Source organism: Hylobates moloch, unplaced genomic scaffold, assembly GCF_009828535.3.
Source record: "Hylobates moloch isolate HMO894 unplaced genomic scaffold, HMol_V3 SCAFFOLD_10, whole genome shotgun sequence".
NCBI lineage: Eukaryota > Metazoa > Chordata > Mammalia > Primates > Hylobatidae > Hylobates > Hylobates moloch.
The window spans coordinates 11,284,097-11,304,603 of record NW_026652285.1 but is presented as its reverse complement, the minus strand read 5'-3'; the positions used below and the strand labels follow the sequence as shown (position 1 = coordinate 11,304,603).

The following is a 20,507-nucleotide window of genomic DNA, read 5'->3' as shown; positions in this document are numbered from 1 at the left end:
TTGGCAGGAGACAGAGAGGTATGGCAAGAAGACCTCCGAAGGCAGGGTCAGAAAACCTGACTTCAAAAGCCAGTGTGGCCAGGACTCTGTTGAGCCTCAGCTTTGCCTTGCATAAAAAGGGGATCACAGTGCTGCCTTCACATAGCAGCCACTGTGACAAACAAAGCCACCATGGATCTGAACTGGAGAAGTGTTAGAATGCTCAAGCTTAGCAGTGTGTGGCCGTGACTGAGTGGGTGTGCACATGAGTGTGCACCTGCACTCCTACCTCCCACCAACACCATTCTTCCACCATGACAAGGCTGCTGCATCACCTGTACCAAGCTTCTAAAAATACACTGGCTTCTGGACCAGATCCAGGCTCCCCCAAAACCCTGGGGGCTGAGGTAGGGAAGGAGAGACCAGGAGGGGCTGAGAAGGTTGTGGGGTCCTCAGTCTCTGGGCAAAGTGGTCATCAGTCACTATCAGACCCTCACCATGCAAAGAATAAACGCTACCCCTGAGATCTGGAACTGTGCCTCCCTCATCTTATTGGGGCCTCTCTGAAGATGGAAATTTGCCTCCCTTGTTATACTGGGTGCTCCCCAAGTGCAAGAACCATTCCCCACCCCCAACTGCCACCGCTTTTCTTCTTCAGAAAAAGAGAGAGGTTGCCACTCTGTGACTGTGACTAATTCTGTTTAAGGGTTGGCCAGCTCCAGGGCTGTGTTCCTGGGGAGGGGTTTAGGAGTAAGGGTGGGGTATCCTAGCTGCCTGTTCTCTCAGGGCCAGGGCCCCGTGGGGTCTGATGTTCAGTTCTGGGAATTCTTGGATGGAGATACTGCTGAGAACCTGGACCATTTTAAGAGTCATCCTATCCATCCTGGTAACCTCATTCTCCAGCTCCAGTGGTCGTGAAAGATAGGCCCAGGGAAACAGAAAATCTGAGAAATTCTGCCAGCAAGCACACATCCTGCCCTCTGCCATCAGTCTGAACTGAACAAAAAAAAGTCATATAAGAGAAGAGAATAACCAGTCGCTCATTCTCACAGGCCAAAAAAAGTGTGGGTGCGAATGCAGCAGGAAGGATTGCAGTTTGATAAAAAGCAGAACTTTTTGAGGGCAGGTAATGTCCTAGATAATTTAGGCAAAAAGAGATTTTCTTCAATTATCTTTTCTACTTCCCTTTTTTTTTTGCATTGAATTATTCATCCTTGCACTCATTCATTTGTGCAACAAGCATTGAATTATCTAGGTAACTGCTTCCATTTTCCACTTCATCTTGCTGGGTTGTCTGCTAGCCAGCAAGGCCTGGGATGGAAGTGTGTATGGCAGAGAGTGGGTGGGAAGTGGTGGTGGTGGGGAGCTGAAAGGGTCAAATGGGACAGCAGAAAGTGTGCCTGGTGCATAACGGTGCCTGGACTCAGACTGTGGGTGCTGAGACCACTCTAATGGCTTGCTTGTCCCCACTTGTTGCAACACTGGCCTCACTTGTCTGAGTCCCACACTTTCTCTGGGCAGTCCATTTGTCCCCCAGAGACCCATGCAGTAGCTAGCTGAGTGTTGGTGCTCTGTGATACACTGTCCCATCCTTGGGGACTGCTGGAGTATGGCAGAGCCAGCTGAATTGGTGATAAGAAGGCCTACTTTTCATTTAAAAAGGAAGAGAAGGAAAATTTTTAAAGAAATTTATGTTCCTAAAAACACAAACACACACAACTGGTTCATTAATCTCTTATTAATATTCTGTGTTGAGCATGGGCAAGGAAGAAGTAAGGAAGACCCTGGGGAGGAAGAATACGATTATTCCACTTGTTAGCATCGGCTGCAGGAATCAGGGGAGAGAGGCGTGTGCTTGGACAGAGAAAGATTAGGGAGGTAAGAAGGGGCTTCTCCATCACAAAACAAAAGAGTTGGAAAGGGGCTTGGAGGGCCCCACCCCCTCTCATTTGGGAGAGCAAGAAAACAAGACCCAGAGAAGTAGGTGAAATTCCTGTGGCATCATCCACAGCAAACTGATGACAAAGTCAAGGTTTGAACCCAGATATCCTGTATCCTGAGGATTGTGTGATTTCAAACTGCTTTGAATTTCAAGACTTTGGACCTTTGTCTCATTCCCCCCAGTTGGACTTTGAGCTACTGAAAGAGCTGGGGATCAGGTCTGGAACCCCTCACATTTCTTTCATAGCACTTGGTAAGGTTTATTAATGAATGCTACTAGTGATTGATTATCATGACTGCTTGCAACCAGAGGCTGGCTTGAGGCTAGAAGCTCATCATTGGAAGAAGCTGCAGAGAGGGGATAGTAGAGGTGGTGGAATCTGTTGAGGAGTCTGGGACAGACAGCTAAGCCAGGAGCCCCATTTGGGCTCTGGTGCTTGTTCTGATTCCAGAACAAACTTGCAGAGTGACCTTGGCCAGTCCCTTCCCTGTGTGTTCATTTCCTCATCCACATGAGGTTGGATTTTGTGGTTCCTCTTTCAGTGTTTTGGACATCATTATGTGCAGGGCAACAAGGTGAGACCCTACCCCCAATGGACACTCCCCTGCCCCAGGTAGGTGGGCCAGACCCCCGTGGTGGGAGTTGGTGCCTCTCAGGGTTTCAGTTTCTGCAGCATCACCTGCACTCGCTACCAATCTCAAGTCCAGGGTCTATCAGTTCCAGGTAGGCCCCCAGCAAGGGCCTAGGAGACACCCAAGTCCAGCTCTGATATTCCACAGTGGCCTTATCTCCCACAGCAAAGCACCAGCCATCCTCAGAATGGATTCCAATAAAGCTCATTTTCTGCTATCAAGTTTATAACACATCCCCACCTACTGGTCTTAAACATTAACAAGGCTGTGTTGTGAATACGGCTGCATGTGGCCAGAAGAAAGATGGGTGTGGGAGAGGGGAAGCAAGCATCATCCCTTATGCCTGGCAATAAGGGGGTCTCCCAGGGGCTGGTGCTTACCCTGTCCTGCTGCGTTCCTCCTGCATCTCCAAAAGGGCTCAGGGCTTGGGTGATCGGGGGATGGGACACAAATCTGCAGGAGAAACTCAAGGTTGCTGGGCTGGGGATCCTGGAGGTGAGGACACATGTTTTGAGATCATGTATTCAGAATGACCCTGGACACTACATTTGTATCCTGTGAGACCATGTCATCACATGTCACCGGAGACACGTGGGTCTTGTATGTGCCCACTCAAGGGTCATGGCATGGGCCTGCTCCATCCTCTTACTCTCTTTGTGATATCTCTGCCTGTCTCCTCCCCTGCCCCTCTTCTGCCCTCTACCCCAGAGCTCCCTTTTTAAGTGATGCTGGGAGGGTCCCTCAATACAGAGTTGTCCTCCTACCCCATCCATTTCTTCTGAGCACCTGCTATGTGTCAAACACTGGAGAGCCATGCCAACACATAGAAGACATGGCTCCTGCCTTAAATGCAAGAATGTGAGGATCAGGAGGATTGCACAGGTAAGCATGCCCATGTATACCCCTCACACAGCAGCCTATCAGGAAGAAGTGCTAGAAAGGTAGCATGAAGTACCAAAGAAGTCATGGAAAAAGTTCATTTATTTCTATCGGGGTATGGGGACTGCTGGTGAGAAGCTAGGTGGTAATCTAGGGAGGCTCCCTGGAGGAGGCGACATTTGAACTCAGCTTTGAAGGTTAAGTAAGAATTTCCGGAGGCAAAGTATTCCAGATGGAGGGACTGGCTGGTGCAAAAGCAGAAAGGCAGGAAAGTGAGAAAAGCAATACCTCATAGGGCACATGGAGGATGGCGAGAGGCCAGTATCTTGGAAGTGAAGATGTGGATTGGGACAAGATCATAAAGGGCTTTGGATGCCAGGGCAATGAGTAGTGTACCCTTGATCCTAGAGGCTGTGGGGAACCAGTAATGGTTCCTGAGTAGGGAGCTGACATAATCAGCCCTCTAACAGATTTATCCACCACGCTGACCCCTAAACTCCTATTCCAACTAACAGTGGGGCTGGGAGTCTCCCCAAATATTAGATACAAGAAAGTGGCCTTCACAGATGTTCCCTGGAAGAAGCCTGGAGACTGGGAACAGTGTAGAGGCGCCCAAACACACCACTCTGCCTATCTCATGGGCTGAACTGGGCCCTGAAAAGGTAGTGGGGCTCCATTCACACATGGTCTCTGTCCAGGAGTCCTGGCAGAAACTGGGAAGGGGAGAGAAAGGCCAGAGACCATGCTGCCTGTGGAAGATGGGGAATGTGAGGGAGGCAGCCCAAGGTCACCCTGCCTGGCGGCGCCAGAGTCAGACTGAAACCCAGGCTACTTGGCTGCCAGTCTGGCTGTGTGGTCAGAACCCTGTGACCTCAATTGCCTGCCAGGCACAGAAAACTGCAAGTGTCCCTCTGTCTCCCAGCACTTTAGGAAAGCCCAGGAACCCCAACCAAGAGTCAGCTTAAAGGGAGACTAAGTCCCTGGACCCTATTCTTAACAGAGGGAAGGGGTGGCTAGGTAAGTGTCAGGCAGCCCTGGAGGAGGAGGGCGGCCCAGGGGAGATGGGGTTTACTGTGGGGGGATTTCTATCATACTGGCCTTACCCATCTGGGGGATCCCCCAAGTTTTAAGTGTCTGCTGGCACCCTTCTCTGAGGCAGGGGAGACTGAGACATGGGATAGAGAAGAGAGTTCAGGACTCAGGGAAGGAGCTTGGAAAGGGAGCCAGATAGTCAGGAGGGGAAATGTCCGCTCAGTAGGGCGTTTCGGACCCTACCTACTCAAATACCTTCTTTCTGCTCAGGCAGCCAAGCCCTCTGCCCTATGTGTGCTGTCACTGTGTTAGGCACTGGCTGTGTGGAGAGACAGGGAATAAGCCCATGGCTCTGCCTCCACCAGTCCAGGACTACTGGGGCACAGAGAGGGCACTGGTGCCTAAGGAAAAAAGGAGGCCAAGGGCAAGACCAAGGGAAGGCAGCCAGGAGGCTAAGGCCCAGCTGGAACTGCGTCTTAGGAGCAGGCAGGATTCTGGCAGCTGAGGAAGGGAAAGGGATCTTTAATTTCAGGTTCAGGGATCGGGAACGTGGGCAGAGGGGCCCTAATGACAGAGTTTAAGTTGCCCATCACCAGCGTTTGAGGTGACACCATGGTTGGGCTTTGGGAAGGGAACTCCGACAGCAAGATGTAAGAAGAGGGGAAGAACCCACCTAGACTCAGGCCTGGGTTTCTGGGCTTCCTCTTACTGGGCAGGGAAACTCCCTGCCGGCCAGTGCTAGGTCACAAGCGCAGCCCATGCAGCTCCAGTGCGCAGACAGGCAGCCGACCTCCCTCTCCCCAACCTTCATTCTCAGTGCTGCACACAGAGCCTAGAGATTTCTGGTTCCCCGCTATGCTCCCACTTCCCCCCACCTCACCCTCGCCCCCTGCTGGCACGCTGCTCTGAGAACTGAGGTTAGCTGTCTCTGGTGAACTGAACGCAGAACAACCCCCCTGGAGTCACCTCGGCCGGGAATAACTAAGCCACCCATAGAGGGAGGTCTGCCTGCTCCCCGCCCCCCCTCCTAGCCCCAGGACCCTACGATTCCGAGAGCCCCTTCCTTTTCTTATTCTCTCAACCTTGAGAATGCACTTTGGTCAGGGTGAAAGGGGCCGCTGGTTAGAGACCTTGGGCACACTCCTGCCGAGCTTGAGCAGGCTCTTAGGGACTGGGCAGATCTGGGCAAGAGCTGAGCCCGGCACATCGAGGGCGCTCCACCAATGCGGAGAGCCCACTGCCCCCTCCATCTAAGCGCCCTCCATCCTGCCTGAGGCTCTCCCCCTGAGCGTGGAGCATCGAAACACCCCCGTCCCCCAACCCCGCCACGCCTTGCTGGTTGAGAAAATGTATCCCAGGTCGGCTGGTTTCACACTGGGAGGGAGCAGAGGGCCCCGCTTCTTCACTCTCCTTTCGGAGCTCTCTCCCTCCCACCTCGGTCTGTGCCCCTCGCCTCCTGGAGCGTCTCCAGCTTGCGGAAGGCCCGCTGCAGCCTCCTTCCGTCTGGTCTGAGTTCCCAATCTTGGGGGCTGTTCAAAAACCCGCTGCCCCCCACCCGTATGCCCGCTGTCCCACCGCCAAAGCGCGCCAGCCCCAATCCCTCCTTCTCCCACCCCCATTACCGCGGAGCCCGAGGCGAGCCTGGGGAGCAGACGCAACAGATTGCAGAACGCGAGAGCGCGGAGCCCGCTCCCTCCGCGCGCGGCCCGCGGCCCCGGCCTGTGCCGTTGCCCAGACCCCCGTCCTCCAGGTTCGCCTAAGTCGGCCATTTAGATGCAGCTCACAGGACCGAGGGCGTGCGAGCTGCGGCGTCTCCCCGGCCCGGAGTCAGTCCACTTCCCTTCCCGAGGACCGCCGCAGGAAGCGAGGCGACGGGCGCTGCGGCCCCGCACCGGCCTTCGCGCCCGGGGCGGGGAAAGATGCGATCCCGGCGGATCCCAACAGCCCCCAGCCCGGCCGGCCACAGGGGGAGACGGGGGCGGGGGGCGGCCTGGACGCGATCCAGAGGATCCCTCGGATCCCTCTAGATTTCCGTGGGCGGACACGCCCCCAGCCCTTCGGGTTGGAACCCTTCTTTATAACCAGGAGAGGACTGGAGCGACACCCTCCCCCCACCCTTTTCTGGCGCCGAGCTCGGTCCCCTCAGCTGAGCTCGCCGGAGGGCTCGGGGGCTGGCGGTAACTCGAGCTGCAGCCAGAGACGCCAAACCCGGAGTGGCGGCTGCGAGTCCAGGGGGTGTGGGTGTTCCTCTCCCCAGTCTTCCCCGTACCCCCTCCAGCGGCGCCTGCCGCATCCTCACCCCGAGTCCGCGCCGCGACACTTACCGTGGGCGAGCAGCGCTGAGAGGCAGAGCAGGGCGGCGCCGCCGCGGCCCGACATCCCCGGGGCCATGGCCGAGGCGGGGGCGGGAGGGTCCGAGAGGGCAACAGTCGACGACGACTTGGCCCCAGGCTGGGCTTGGTCACATCCAACTCAGGGCTGCCGTGGCGCCCGGCTGTCTCAGATGCTGCTCCGGGGCCAGAGAGTGCAATTCGGGGACACTTTGCGGGGAGGGGGCGTCCCAGGCGCTGGCGGCTACACCCTCGGAGCCGGTGGGGGCGCAGCTCCGGGCGGGAGGAGCCTCCACCTCCCCCAGCTGGTGCCCCCTGCAGGATCTGCAAGGCGCGGGGGGAGCCGCACGTGCAGTCCCGAGCCCGGTGGCCGCGGGCGTCCCAGGGGCTACCTAGAGCCCAGTGCTGAATCTCCCGGCCCCACGGCCCAGCTCGAATCCGAACTCACTCGAGGGTGCAGACTTCCAGCGCAAGCCCCAGTTTCCTCGGTTTCGGTAGTAACCGCACATGGATAGCGCCGCTTTCTTCCTCCAAGCCCCTGCAGCAGCCCAGCATAAAAATCCCAGGTCAGGTGCAAATGAATGCTGTCTTTCTCAAAGAAAGAGAAAATCCAGACAACTTTAATCCATCTGGAGAAGGAAAAGTTTCCGTGCGGTGCTGAGACTAGCGACGCGGGTCGCCACCACCCTAGGCGACGCCCAGACCGGATGCCCGAGGCGGGCGGCCAGATGTTTGTCCCCTCGCAAGCCTCGCTCCTCGGCTCCAGCGCGCTTTCTCCAGTCTGGATCAGGGCCCAGGCTCCACATAGGCCGGGTCAGCGCCTCCTGCCCAGGTAGCCGCTCGGCGGCTGGGGCAAGAGTGGCGCGGCCAGAACGGGCCGCTCCATGTAGATGGGGCTTGGAGAAGCCAGGGAGCGAGAAAGCCGGCTAATGCGCCCTGCCCCGAGCCCTTCCTGCCCAGGACGTCGACTCAAGCTTGATGACCATAAACGCTGTAAGATGCAGAAGGGGCTTCTGCAGCTCGCGGCAGCTCCAGGCCACCCCGCTCTCCTCTCAGGTGTCGCTGTCTCAGCCGAGGGGCGCGCTGCCCTGCCTCGCTCCTCGCCTTCCCTGGGGGAACCTGCACAAACCTTGAACTTTTCTGGGGTTCAGAGTCTTCGACGCCTCCGCCTCGACGCCCCCGCCCTGTCCCCGGACGCCCGTTTGCCCGCTGTCTCGGTGCTGCCGGGCATCGGCTCCCGCTCCCTCCTAGTCAGTTTGGGAGAGCGGATCGCCGCGCCAGTCCGGGCTGCAGGCGGTGAGACGCGGGCGCGGCGCCAGGGGCCAGGGCAGCCGGCACCCGCGCAGCCTGCGTTCAGGGAAGCGGCAGCTGGTGTCTACGGGGCCGAGAGGAGATGAGGTGCTGGCAGGGGAGCCGGCTCCCCATGGACGTGTGTGGGGGGAGAAGAAGAATCGAGGAGCAAAAAGGAAGAGGAGGTGGGGGGAGCCACAGTTGCACGAAGCAGCCGCCGCCGCCGTCGCCGCCTCCTCGGCGCTCGCGCCGGCTGCTCCGCCGTAAATGACTCGAGAGAGACACACACACTCGCGCTCGCCCGCCCTCCTTCTCCGTCCAGGATTCAGCGCCCACCCGGGCAGAAGCGGGCGCCGAGCTTGGCGCGCTCCCTCCCACCCCTCCCAGATTCCCCGTGGTCACGTGGCCCCGCAGCGCGCGGCCCACAGCTCGCGCGCCACGGAGACTCCCCCCACTCCTAGCTCCCCCTTCTCTGTCCACGTGTCCATTCCGCATTCCCAGCCTGGGGGCGCGCGCGGCTCCTTAATGAGACTGGGGCCAAGGGCCGGCCTCGCGATTCCGCTCGCCCCTATTTTATGTTTGATTTTTCCTTCCCAACGCCGGCTAGCGCTGGGACCCGAATGGGGCCGGCCAGCTACGGCGGGAGGGGCCTTCACCTCCCCCAGATGCGTTTCTCCAGGGTAGACGCCACCGCAGTCGCCGATGTCCCTTTTCAAAGGATGCACGCTCCCCACCGGCCGCCGGAGGTGTTTTGCAGCCGCTCTCCCAGAGGCGCGGGTAGGGGGCACCCTACCCCCATCCCCAGAGTTCGCTGGGCACTGGCCGGGTATCAGCCTCGCTGCTGTGCCCAGCTCCTCTCGGGCCGCGGGGGCTCTGGGGCTCAGCTTCGTGCGGGATGGGTCCGGGGCGCAGCTGTGGGAAACCTATTTATTTCGCTGCTGGGGAAGGAAGACGGAGAAGAGAAGGGGACAGTGCGTTCCTACAGGTTGTTTAGCAAGCCTTTAAAGAGGCATGAGGTGGGGGTGAGGAACTGCCCCTCTTGCATACTCACCCAGGCACCTGCTGACTAGGGGTAGGGGTGGCTGGAGTGATATCTGTTCCCACCATCAGGCCCTTTCCATTAGAGTGCAACCTAGATCAGACCCGACAAGTCAACCTTCACCCCTCATCTGTCAACCAGGCATCAGATCCATGACAATGATTTTATAGCTTCATTGGGTATCAGCTCCAATCCTCAGAGGGTGAATTTCAATCCCACCCTACTCTGGACGGACAGGGTCTTCAATCCCATGGATATATCCCTACTGGGGAGGATATGGATCTTGAGGGTCACCCTTCCATACCTCAGCACTCAACTGGAATGAGAGTGTGGGGCCAGGTCAGAGCAAAGCCAGCTGGGGCGCTCAAACCGTGCCTTCCATCTGCCTGACTCCATGCTAGCCCTCTTGACCCTGGGAGTTTCCTTTCATCCAGGACAGTGACATTTTGTTTTTGGAAAATGTGCTTGCATTTTTCCTGGAAGGCTTCCTCCTTCCTGGCTGCTGGCTGTTGCTGCCTCGCTTGGTACTGGGGCCTGTAGAGGGCTGCTCTGGCCCTTCCCCCACCCCCACATCTGTCTGGAGCTGGGGGGAGGTGCAGCCTGAGGAGAGCTGGCCAGCTCTTGGAGGCCCTGGGGATAGAAGGTGCTGGAGTCGTCAAAGAAGATGATTGTCATTAGGCCCCTAATGCCTGATGGCAATTAATGTCACCCAATGGCTTATTCACCAACCCACTGAGAAGCAAGCTAGCAATCAGGCTCTGTGCGGGGGAGAAAGGGGGAAAGATCCACCTCCTAAGGCAGGGGAGGGCTTCAGGAAGAGGAGGAAGGAAGCAGGGAGGGCCCTCCATCCCTGCCCAGCACCCCATCAGAAGGGTCATGGAGCCTGAGCATGGCCAGAGGGAAGAGACAAGGTGCTTTTCTGAGTCCAAGACACACCTTACCCTATGTTGTGGATCAAATTTCCTTTCTCCTCAAATGTTCCCAGTTGACGCTAGGGTCTGAGGGGCAGCAATGTCACATCTCTCCCAGCCGTCTGTGGAAATAGCACAGTGTTCTGGTCAGGGTGGGCAGGGACTCAGACATCGAATTCTTCTCTCTGCACCCCCATCTCACCCCATCCCATAGCTCTTATGTGACCTTCCTTTGCGATTCAGTTTCTCCTCCTTCCTCCCTCCCTTCCTCCCTGTCTCTGTCCCTCCCTTTCACGGTAGTACGGTGCATATCTCCAACATCACAGGCATTTATAGGTACAACAGTGAGCAAGACAAAACTAGCTCTTGTCCTCATGGAACTTACTTTCTAGAACGGAAGGCAGACACTAAGCTTCTAATTGCTTGCAATTGTGGTGTGATTTGGCATCATGCACTTTGCTCATCTTATGGAAAAGACTGAGGCCTGTGGTTGGAAAGGATGAGTGAGCAGCCTGCTATCTTTAGAGAATACAGTTTCAGCCCCAAGTTCTTCCTGTACCTCCGATATGGATCTACCCTTCCTGGATTGAAGCCTTCTGCCAAGTCCATGGGCTGATGATCCTCTGACTCTCCAAATGCCAGATTTTCCTCCTCCTTGCCTCAGGGAAGTGAAGGGCAGCTGATAGCCCACCTGGAGAATAAAATACGACTCCAACCTCTAGTGCTCCATGGACCTGTCATTCTCAGCAGTGTAAATCCTACTGCTCAGAGAGAAGGCAGTTGGCACAAGGTAGACAGCCAGTTGTTTCAGCTATTCCAATCCTGCATGTCATTTACCTGGAAAGGGATTCCATACATTCCCTCTGCCTTTCCTACTTTCCCGGCAGACTGCCCTCGGTCTCACCTGTGAGTTCTAGTTACGGATTCCCAACCAGCAATGCCACTGGAGCTTAGATAAGGGGAAGTCAGAGGAACCACCCCAACTGAAGTCCGGGCTGGAGAGAGGACCTGGGATGTGTATACTCTTTTATCCCAGATGAGCACCTTATCAACTTAAGGTGGTAGTGTCTCTGCTGTTTCCATTCTGTTTGTGTCTTTCTGGACAGAGGATTGGCAATGGTTGGAGGTTATCTCAGTCACCAGTTCCCAGGTGATGCCTGGAAGAGCCCTGTCCTCCTGCCAAGAAGCCAGGCAGCAAACGGGGTTCTGTCCCAGGCCCCAGTGCCCTGCATGGATGCTTATCAAGGACCCATACATAAACTGGCACCCACTTCCTCCCATGCTTGACCTGCCCTCATGATAGGCCAGGTGACATCTGTCCTTCAGCATGCCTCTGTTTTTCAGAATGCCTACCATCGGGAGACTATCAGATGAGCCACGTGGAGCATCATGAAGACACGTTCCTGGAATCACCCTGGAATCCTGCTCTGTCTCGGCTCAAGGGGGTTCCGAGATTTCCTAAGCTAGCCCTCTCATTTTACAGCTGCAAAAGTGGAGGCCTGTTAATTCAGTCATTTTATGAAATCCTTTGAAATTTTTGTTGAGCTCTAATTGTGTGTGAAGCATTATGGAATGCTTCTGTACTGGAATGCAGAGGTTGAACAGACAGATGAGGCCCAGATGGAGGAAGTTCAAGAGTTTTCACCAACCCATATAGAGAACCTAGTAATATTAATGACTAATGTTAATGAATACATGCTTTATACATGCCAGTCACTGTGCCCGGCATTTTGCATACATTATCTGAGTCCTCACTACAACACTGTTAAGTAGGTACTGTTATTATTACCATTTTCCAGATGAGAAAACTGAGGCTCAGTGAAGGTAAGTTTCTTGCCTAGGGTCATAGAGCTATAAAGTAGCAGTCGCAACTCAAAACCACATATATGTGATTCCAAAGCTCAGGTATGTAACCCATTTAGCCACTTTCACTGTGATCTGCAAGGGCCCAGGGTTTCATATATGGCAAAGCTATCATTTCTGGGTGGACATGTTTATGGGCAGTGAGGTACCAGCCATAAATAGGCCATTCAACACAGGGAGGGTAGTGTGTGAAGGAGGCCAGCACAGGGGCTCTGGGAACACAGGCACCTCTGATGAGAAAGTAGTGTTCTTTCTGCAGTACTGTTCTGAGTAGCTCAGCCTCTTGTTCCCCTTCCCCAGCACCCAGATTCACACCTACATGCTGTTAGACATTCACCCCATTTAGTACACAGTTATGCATACACGTGGCTATTTTAGCAATTGTCCAGCCTTCACCCTGCAGCTGGGCTGCTTTGCCTTCCCCTGTAGGCTGAGCTCCCAGCTCAGATTCCAGGACCAATAGCTATTTGTGAGGCAGGAGAATGTCAGCAGTGAAGGGCAGCACGGCATGATGGCCAGCATGTGGCTTTCCCAAGCAGAGACCTGGGTTCCAGTCCTAGAAGGCAAGGCAACTGTATCAGTTTGCTCATGCTGCTGTGACAAAGTACCACAGACTAAATGGCTTAAATGACAGAAGTTTTTTTTCTCACCGTTCTGGAGGCTGGAGTCCAAGATCAGCATGCTAGCAGGGTTGGTTTCCCCTTAGGACTCTTTCCTTAGCTAGAAGATGGACACCTTCTCGCTGTGTTTTCACATATGGTCATTTTTCTGTGTTCATGAATCATGGTTTATCTTCCTCTTCTTACAAGGACACTAGTCATATTGGATTCGGGCCCCATGAAAATGGTTTCATTTTAACTTACTCACCTCTTGAAAGACCTTAGCTCTAAAGATCATTGCATGCTGAGTTACTTGGGGTTGATACTTCAACGTGTGGATTTTGGAGGTAGAAGATATATTTGAGAGTAAAAAAGGGTTCTGTTAACCCATTTATGCCTGAGGTTGCAATTTTTTGAAGTTTTGTAATCAGATCTTGGCAATGACCTGGAGAAGTAGAATATAAATAATTCCCACATGCTTAGCATTCCAATAATGGAACACTAGGCATAAATGGGCTAAAAATTACTTTGGAGCAGCAGTCTTAAGTGGACCATTTAGGGTAAACTGGAACATATGGACACCCTAATATTCTGGCTCCATCACTCACTCTACAGCCATCTTCTTTTAAACCACCGCACCTCTCTGAGTCTCAGTTTCTTCATCTGTTGAATGGAGATAATCATACCAACTCCCCCAAGCAGGCACTTTTAAAATACTAGTAAATGCATACTGATTACCTGACAGTACTGAGCACCACTGCATGCTCTGTAAAGGTTAACCATTGCTATTATTGAAACCAAACTGCTCACTGAGGTCTATGGGCCTATGTGATTTGACCCCTAGCTGCTTTTCCAAATTCATTTCTTCCCCCTTCCCCCTTCTATTTTATTACACTGGCGCCACAAATGCCACCCAGCAGTCATATATCAACTACATTCCTTCCTCAGGGCCTTCTTACCTGTTGTTCCCTCCACCTGGAATGCTTTTCCCCTAACCCCTTGCTCCTTTACTTCATTCAGGTTTTTGCCCAACTGCCACTTCCTCAGAGATACCTTCCGAGGTATATGATGAGCTGATATAAAATAATGCAACTATTGTTCTACCTCCATTGCTTTATTCTTTTACGCTACTTTAATTAGATTCATAGCAGTTGGTATTTTATTTTATAATTTGCCTGTGTATCTATCTGTCTTTTCCAATAGAATGTAAGCTCCCCAAGGGCCAAGATTCTGTATGAACCATTCACCAGTGTATCCCCAGTGCCCAGAATGGTGCCTGGCATATGTGCTCAACAAAATAAACTGACTGGATTATTTATCCATATTCACTTACTTCAGTAACTGGGTCTTTGATTTTACCCAGTCCTGATAATTGGGTCTTGGGTCTGTGTCCCCATAAGGGCCCTGCCTGGCACCTCACTTCCATGATCTTCCAGAGCCTGGGAACCCACAGCCCATGCCCCTGATGCTTCTCTTGGCAGCCCCAACTCTTACTATGCCCTTTTCCTTGCGGAGGCTGGAGTTCCTCCACCTACCATGTCAGCCTCATCCTGACTGGTAGGGCTTGGGCTGGGACCCCAGAGCCCTGATTCCTCCCACCACTTCCCACCACCGAGTCCTGCAGGACAGAGACATCTGCATTTCCTACCATTCCCCAACATGACTCCTCTGCCCCAGCCAGGCCAAGCCGAACTCCCTGCCACCACCATCACGAGGGATGCTTCTCTTCATGCCAGGCTCATTCTTCCCTCCCCACCTTTGTTCCTGCTGTACCCAGCTTCCTTTGTGTTTTTCTCCACCAATTAAAATCTTGCCCATCTTCACGTTTCAGCTCAGGGGTCTTCTTTATAAAGTTCTCAGACACATTGTGAAATGGTTATATGGCCTCATGGAAAAAAAGAACAAACAGAGATTTTGGAATCAGGCAGGGTTCAAGTTCTGACCACATTTCCTTCTGTTTAGTTTCTCTCTGCACCTTGAGTGCCTGGTCGTCACTACACAGTAAATCCCCCCTGCAGTGGGGTCATGTTCTCATTAAGATTATTGCTCAGAAACCACCCCCTTCCGATTTTTATAGATAAGAAACCCAAGGCCCAGAGAGAGCCAGTGACAGGCCCAAGTCCACACAGCCAGTTACTGGCACAGACAGGAATAGAACCCCATGTAAATATATGCCTTGCTCCCTGCCCCACGGTGTGCCCATTCCTAAACTTTCACTGCCTGGCTCAGCCCTGCCTTGGACTTGGAAACCCATCTTTTCTTTCCTAGAGAGAATGAGGCTCCTTGGGTAATTATTTCAGGGATTTATCCCTGATGCAGTGTGGATGCTAGACTGAACCAGACCTTGGACTCCAGTTCTAGCAGTTGCATTTATGTACTCATCCAGTCATTCAGCCTCACCGTGGACATTTCTTTCTCTCTGAAACCTTCCCTGACACTGCCCACACCCCCATCCCTATTCAGTTCACCTGTAAGGCCCTGTGTCTCCCACAGCTAAGCAGCTTTCAGATTGTGTTGATTTGCCTGTCTCCTCCCATAAAGGGGAGACCCAGGAAGGCAGGCACTATCTGAGTTGACCCTTGTCGTGTGCCCCTTGCCTGATGTCTGTTGAGTATTCAGTTAATGGCTATTGACTAAGTGAATTATTAATCACTTACTGTGTGTTTGGAGCTATGCTAAATGAATGAGATGGCCTCTGCCCTCAAGGAGTTTGCCATTGTGTGGGAGAGGGAAGTGGGCAGACACAGGATTATGATGCACAGTGGCAGTGGGTGCTGCCCTGGAGGGAAGCATGGGAGCCCTGGGGCTGGAACGAGGGGCATCTAGTTCAGCCTAGGACATGAGTGCTGCAGGATATGGGAAAGCTTCTTGAAGGAGGTGACTTTGAGCTACACTAAGGGAAGGACAAGCTGGTTTGGGGAAGTGGGGAGAAGAAAGGGAGGGGAGGAAGCTGCTGCAAGAACAGAAAACAACATTTCAAAGCCTGGATTCAGGGAGGACATGGTGTGATCAGGAGACAGTGAGTGTTTCTGCATGGCTGGGGCATTTGAGAGCTGGGGCAAAGCTAGGAAAGGGGCTGGAGAGGAAGCAGGCCCATTGCCTCTGTGCCCAAAGATACCTGTCTGTGGCGACATGCACGCTCGTGGTTACTATATTCAGTTACACAACTTCACATGTTTGGGGCCAAAGACACTGGGAGGCTTATGAAGCATTTTATCAGTGTGTTTGTGCACAGTCCCTAACCCCAACCCCACATATTTGTGCACAGTCCCTAACCCCGACCCCACATTAATGCCCAACATTAGTTGGGCAACTCAACTCTCTGCAAACTGGGTTACCTTCTGTACTGGCTGCTTACAAATCTTTTTACTCCCATTTTCCCAGAATCTCTACCTTTAGTTCCTCTTCAGGCAGCACACTTCCTCTGATCCCCACCCCGTGGCCAGCCCTGACTCTAGCTGTCCCCTTTCTCTTCCTCCCTCTGGCCCACGTGGACAGCAAGCTAGGACCACCCCGGGCACCTAGCCAAGGGAGGATTTGGACTTGAGCCATGCAGGCTGGGCTGTGCTGTCCCCTCCCCCTCTTTTCCTCCCCACCCCCATACAGCTTCATTTAATTCCAGGGCAAAGCACTTGCCTGATGCGAGCCAGAGAAAGAGAGCAAGAGCCAGAGACGGAAATACAGAGACGAAGAGAGCAAGGACACTTTCTTTGCCACAGCCCAGCAGCTAAATGGCAGTAAACTCTGATGTGGTTACAAGCTCCTCAACTTCTTGTTTGTTGGCCAACTTGGCTGCCAGGTACCAGTGGGAGAGGAAGAACCAGGGGCCCAACTTCTCTCCATGGCCTCCTGATCAGCTGCCTGTTACCTCCCAGAGTTGTTGAGCCAGCTCTGCCTGGCTCCTGGGGTTGGCAGTGCCCAGGATTCCTGAACTGGGCAGGAGGGCCAATCGGGCCTGCTGGGAGGGTGAGAGAAGGAGCCAGGCATGCTGAGGACTGCAGAGGAAGCCGGGTCTGCTCTGAAGAGGGGAAACCCTCACATCATAGACTTATATGGCCAGATGGGCCATTAGAGGCCATGCTGGTAACCCGTGAGCATTACAGGGGGAATGTGAGGCCCACAGCAGTGGGTATCTTGCCCTGATTTCACACAGGAGCTCATTTCAGAGTTGAGATCAAAACCCAGGTTCTCTTTCCGGATCCTTTAAGATGAGAATCCTGCTTCGAGTTCCCACCCCACCTCCCAAATCTGATTCTCAGCTCACTTACATCTTCCTCTTGCTAACAACCCATCTGTCTCCACACTGCCCACAGGATTAATCCCAAATTCCCCAGATTTGCATTTGGGGTTTGACACATACTTTCCAACCCACCCTCCGCACTTTTAGCCATTCTTCCCCAATAAGTCATGCCTTTCTCTGCCATGGTGCCCTTTTGCTCTGCTGGAATGCCTGTTCCTCCTTCCCCATCTCTTCTTGGGGCCCTTCTGTAAAGTCTGTTTCATCCACCCCAGGTGGAATCAATCACTGTCTGCCTCATTGTTAGAATCCATCTGATCTTGGTTTAGCCTTCCTTTCATTCACGTATAAAATCTGTAGGTACTAATGTAGTTTGGATGTTTGTCCCCTCATATCTCATGTTGAAATGTAATCCCCAGTGTTGGAGGTGGGGCCTGATGGGAGGAGTCATGGGGGGTGGATCCCTCATGAATAGCTTGCTGCTGTCTTTGAGATCATGAGTGAGTTCTTGTGAGATCTGACTTACATGACGTCTGATGGTTTAAGAGTGTGGCACCTCCCACTTCTCTCTCTCCCTCATGCTCTCACCATGTGATGCTTGCCCCTCCCTTTTGCCTTCCTCTATGACTGGAAGCTTTCTAAGGCCCTCACCAGAAGCAGATGCGAATGCCATGCTTCCTGTGTAGTCTGCAGAGCCAGAAGCCAATTAAACCTCTTTTCTTTATAAATTACCTCAGATACTTCTTTATAGCAATGCAATAATTGATTAATAGAGGGACACAATTACTTTTTGTTCATCTTTAAATCTTCCATAACATTGAACACAGCTGCACACATGGAGTAAACGTTCCTAGACATTTACCAAACAAACGAACGTATGGCAAAAGAGGCAGTAGTTCATATACCACAGCCCTGCACTGTCTCAGTTACTTTCTATCCAAAGCCTCTTTGAAGCTTCTCTATCAGCTCGAGTGGTGTGTAAATATTATCTACACTTAGAGAGGAGGAAGCTGACTGAGGCTCCGAGAGGGAAAGTCACTTGTTCAAGGTTATGTAGCTAGAAACTGGCAGAGCTGGGATTTGATCTCAAGTCTATTTGTTTTTAAAGCCTGTGTTTAATTCACCAGCTCACAGCACATCTGATTATAAATGCCCTCTGAGGCTGATCTTCCTGGGACTTCTTGTGTCCGCATCAACATCCGTCAGCAGGGGATCCTCAAGGGGATTCTGGGGGTACCTGCAGAGTGTTTTCCTCAATTGGAAATCCCCCTTCCCTCCCCAGGCCAAGTGAAGTAATGTTCTAGGCTTGTAGAACAGAACACAAAAATTAACCCTGGTCTCACGGGGGCCCTGTCCTCCTTTCCATCTCACCATCTGTCTCTCAGATACTCTCAGATGGTCACCAGGAGCTGTCATTGGGTGGTTCTGAACCCAAGTCCCAGAGCCAGGCTGCCTGAGTTCAAATACCAACTCAGCTATCTACTAACTATGTGACATTGGACAACTTACTTAATCTCTCTGTGCCTATTCCTCATCTGTAAAATGGAGATATTAATAGCACCTACCTTGTAATGTTGCAAAGCACTTTGGAGCAGTGACTGGCTCATAGTAAGTGCTCTGTGCACGTTTGCTGTCATTGTTATCCACATCCTGTTCTTCCTCTGAGATGCAAGCCTCAAAGGGTTTGTTTTCTCTTCCTGCGAAGAGTCATCTCTGTTTCTTTCTGTGCGTTCTGGGTAGGCCTCTTGAATACTCTAGGCCTCCCTTGTAAGACAAGGAAGCAAAATTGGGCAGAAAGAACAGCTCCAAGGAAAGCCAAATCAAAGTGACTTTTGTGGTGACAAATGCTTAATAACAACTTTACAAATCCAGTTGAATTACTATGAATAACAACCCTCCATTTTTTTTTTTGTATGGATACCGCACCCATCTCCCAGAGAGCACCCAGCTACAACCCTGAAATCTACCCAAAAGAATAATTACTGGGAAAACAAACTAAAAATAACCCCATAGGAAACAGTGCCAGCTCAGAAGCAGCTCTTTGGAGGTGGGGGCGTTCAAGGAACCTCTTCTGTTGCTTCTGGGATAATAGATTCTAATTTTTAAACCTGGAGTTGCCTTGGGGGTGAGTCCTGGCCCCTGCCCCTACAATCTAGGTCCCCAGGTCACCTTCAGTATGCCTCCTGGGCATCTGGCCTCTGTGCCACCTTCTGGTGGTCCAAAGAGGGGTGTGGCAGATTGGGGGCCCCACTCCTGGTCCCCGATGCTGACTCGGTTCTTACCGTGTGGGACCTGGGTTGCTCCCTTTCTCTGTCCCTTGAGTTGGACTCACCCAGAGTCCACTGTCTTCCACTGAGGGTCTCAGTGTGTCAGACGTTTCATATACATGATCTCACTTCCTTCTCAAGGTGATTCCCACTTTCTTGGTAAAGAGAAGAGGCTCAGAGAGGTTGAGTCACTGGTTCAAGGACACACAGGGAGGAAAACATAGAGTTAGAGTTGGAACCCAGGTCCGGCCTGTCTGATGTCAAAGATTACAAACGTTCCTCTAGGAACCCCTGCACTGAGGGGCTCAGCTTTCCCAGGCCTTCCATCAGGGGGAGTGCAGGGGGGATTCCCATGATGCAGCAGAGGCCTTGTGATACTCCCCTTCAGATGGAGTATTACAAGGCAAGTGCTGTGTCTCTGCAGCCAGGGAGGGGCCATGTCTTCTCTGTGTCTCTCAGACTTGGCTCTCCCCAGGAAGGGCTGTGTTTCCGCATCAGAAAGGAGGGTCCTTCTTCCTATCAGTCTGGAAGAAGCTTCACTGTAGAGGCATCTTCTCCCCTCTAAGTGTGTGGGCTGCCTCAGGGAAGAACCGGATGTACTCTATCAGGCAAGGGCACTCCCTGCGGGGGGCTGTCTCCCAGCTCTAACCAGGTTCCATCAGTCCTGTCCTTGGTCTCCCTTTTCCCACTGATCACCACCTGGGACTCCAGAGTTCCCAGCTGAATGCTGACAGCCGACTAATGGGAAGGGCAGCAGGATAAACATGGGGCTCCCCTTGGCAGGGACTCAGGCTGTTTCTTTCCTCCAGCAGAGATGAATGCTTGTCCCTGGGAAGGATGATGGCTTTTCTACCTGAGAGTGCTGCTGCTGCAGTTCCTTTTGATTGAAATGTGTCCCTGTGGTGATGAGGCGGCTCTGGGGACTGGTGGCTGCTAGTTTCCACTGCCTGGCCCATAGGCTTTGTCCATCTACAGAAGATAGATGACGTTATTCCAAGCTGAGATGATGCAACCAAGGTCAGAGTGAAGCATTTAATTGGAATGTCAGGGGCCGGGGCCTGGCTCCGCTAAGAGTGATTGATTCCCAAGCGGTCCTTGTCAAAGATGCAGCCATGGAGCGGGGAGGTGGTGCAGGGGAGGCCAGGGCAGTAGGAGGCTGCCAGCTGCTATCCCCTTGTGCACTGAAGCCACTCAGTAGGCTTCTGCTTCTGTCAGAGGCTATGCCTTCTACAAAAGGGAGACTGAGGTACAACAGATGGGAGGCATTACAAGGATAAGGACACTGGAGCTCCAAACTTCAGCCTTCAGTTCTGTCTGACAGCTCTGTTTCCCTCCTGCTCTTAATCCCTTCTAATTCCCTGACTGGTCCTGATCCTTTCTCTGTGCTAAAGAGAGGGCTATGGGAAGAAGCACTGGTTGCCCCATGACACAGAGAGCACTGCCCATCTTACAGCTGCACTCCTCTGGCTCCAGCGTGCTGTGGAATGGAAGGGTGTCATCAGAGGTT

The 20,507-nt window shown here is 53.0% G+C and overlaps 2 protein-coding genes across 2 annotated transcripts in view; one reads left to right on the top strand and one right to left on the bottom strand.

The window, feature by feature from the left end:
• The window catches only part of TMEM132E (transmembrane protein 132E), a 58,597-nt gene extending 51,172 nt beyond the window's left edge, over window positions 1–7,425 (bottom strand). Inside the window, exon 1 of the mRNA XM_032162963.2 lies at window positions 6,789–7,425. Within this exon, the coding sequence (XP_032018854.1) occupies window positions 6,789–6,855 (67 nt within the window). The 5' untranslated portion in view covers window positions 6,856–7,425. The remainder of the gene's footprint in view (window positions 1–6,788) is intronic.
• A 1,234-nt stretch (window positions 7,426–8,659) lies between these two features.
• On the top strand, window positions 8,660–10,426 carry LOC116474179 (uncharacterized protein TMEM132E-DT-like). Its single transcript, XM_032162644.2, is given in 3 exon segments — window positions 8,660–9,072; window positions 10,335–10,365; window positions 10,367–10,426. Coding segments are annotated over 3 exon segments (504 nt in total).
• Window positions 10,427–20,507: the final 10,081 nt, after the last annotated feature.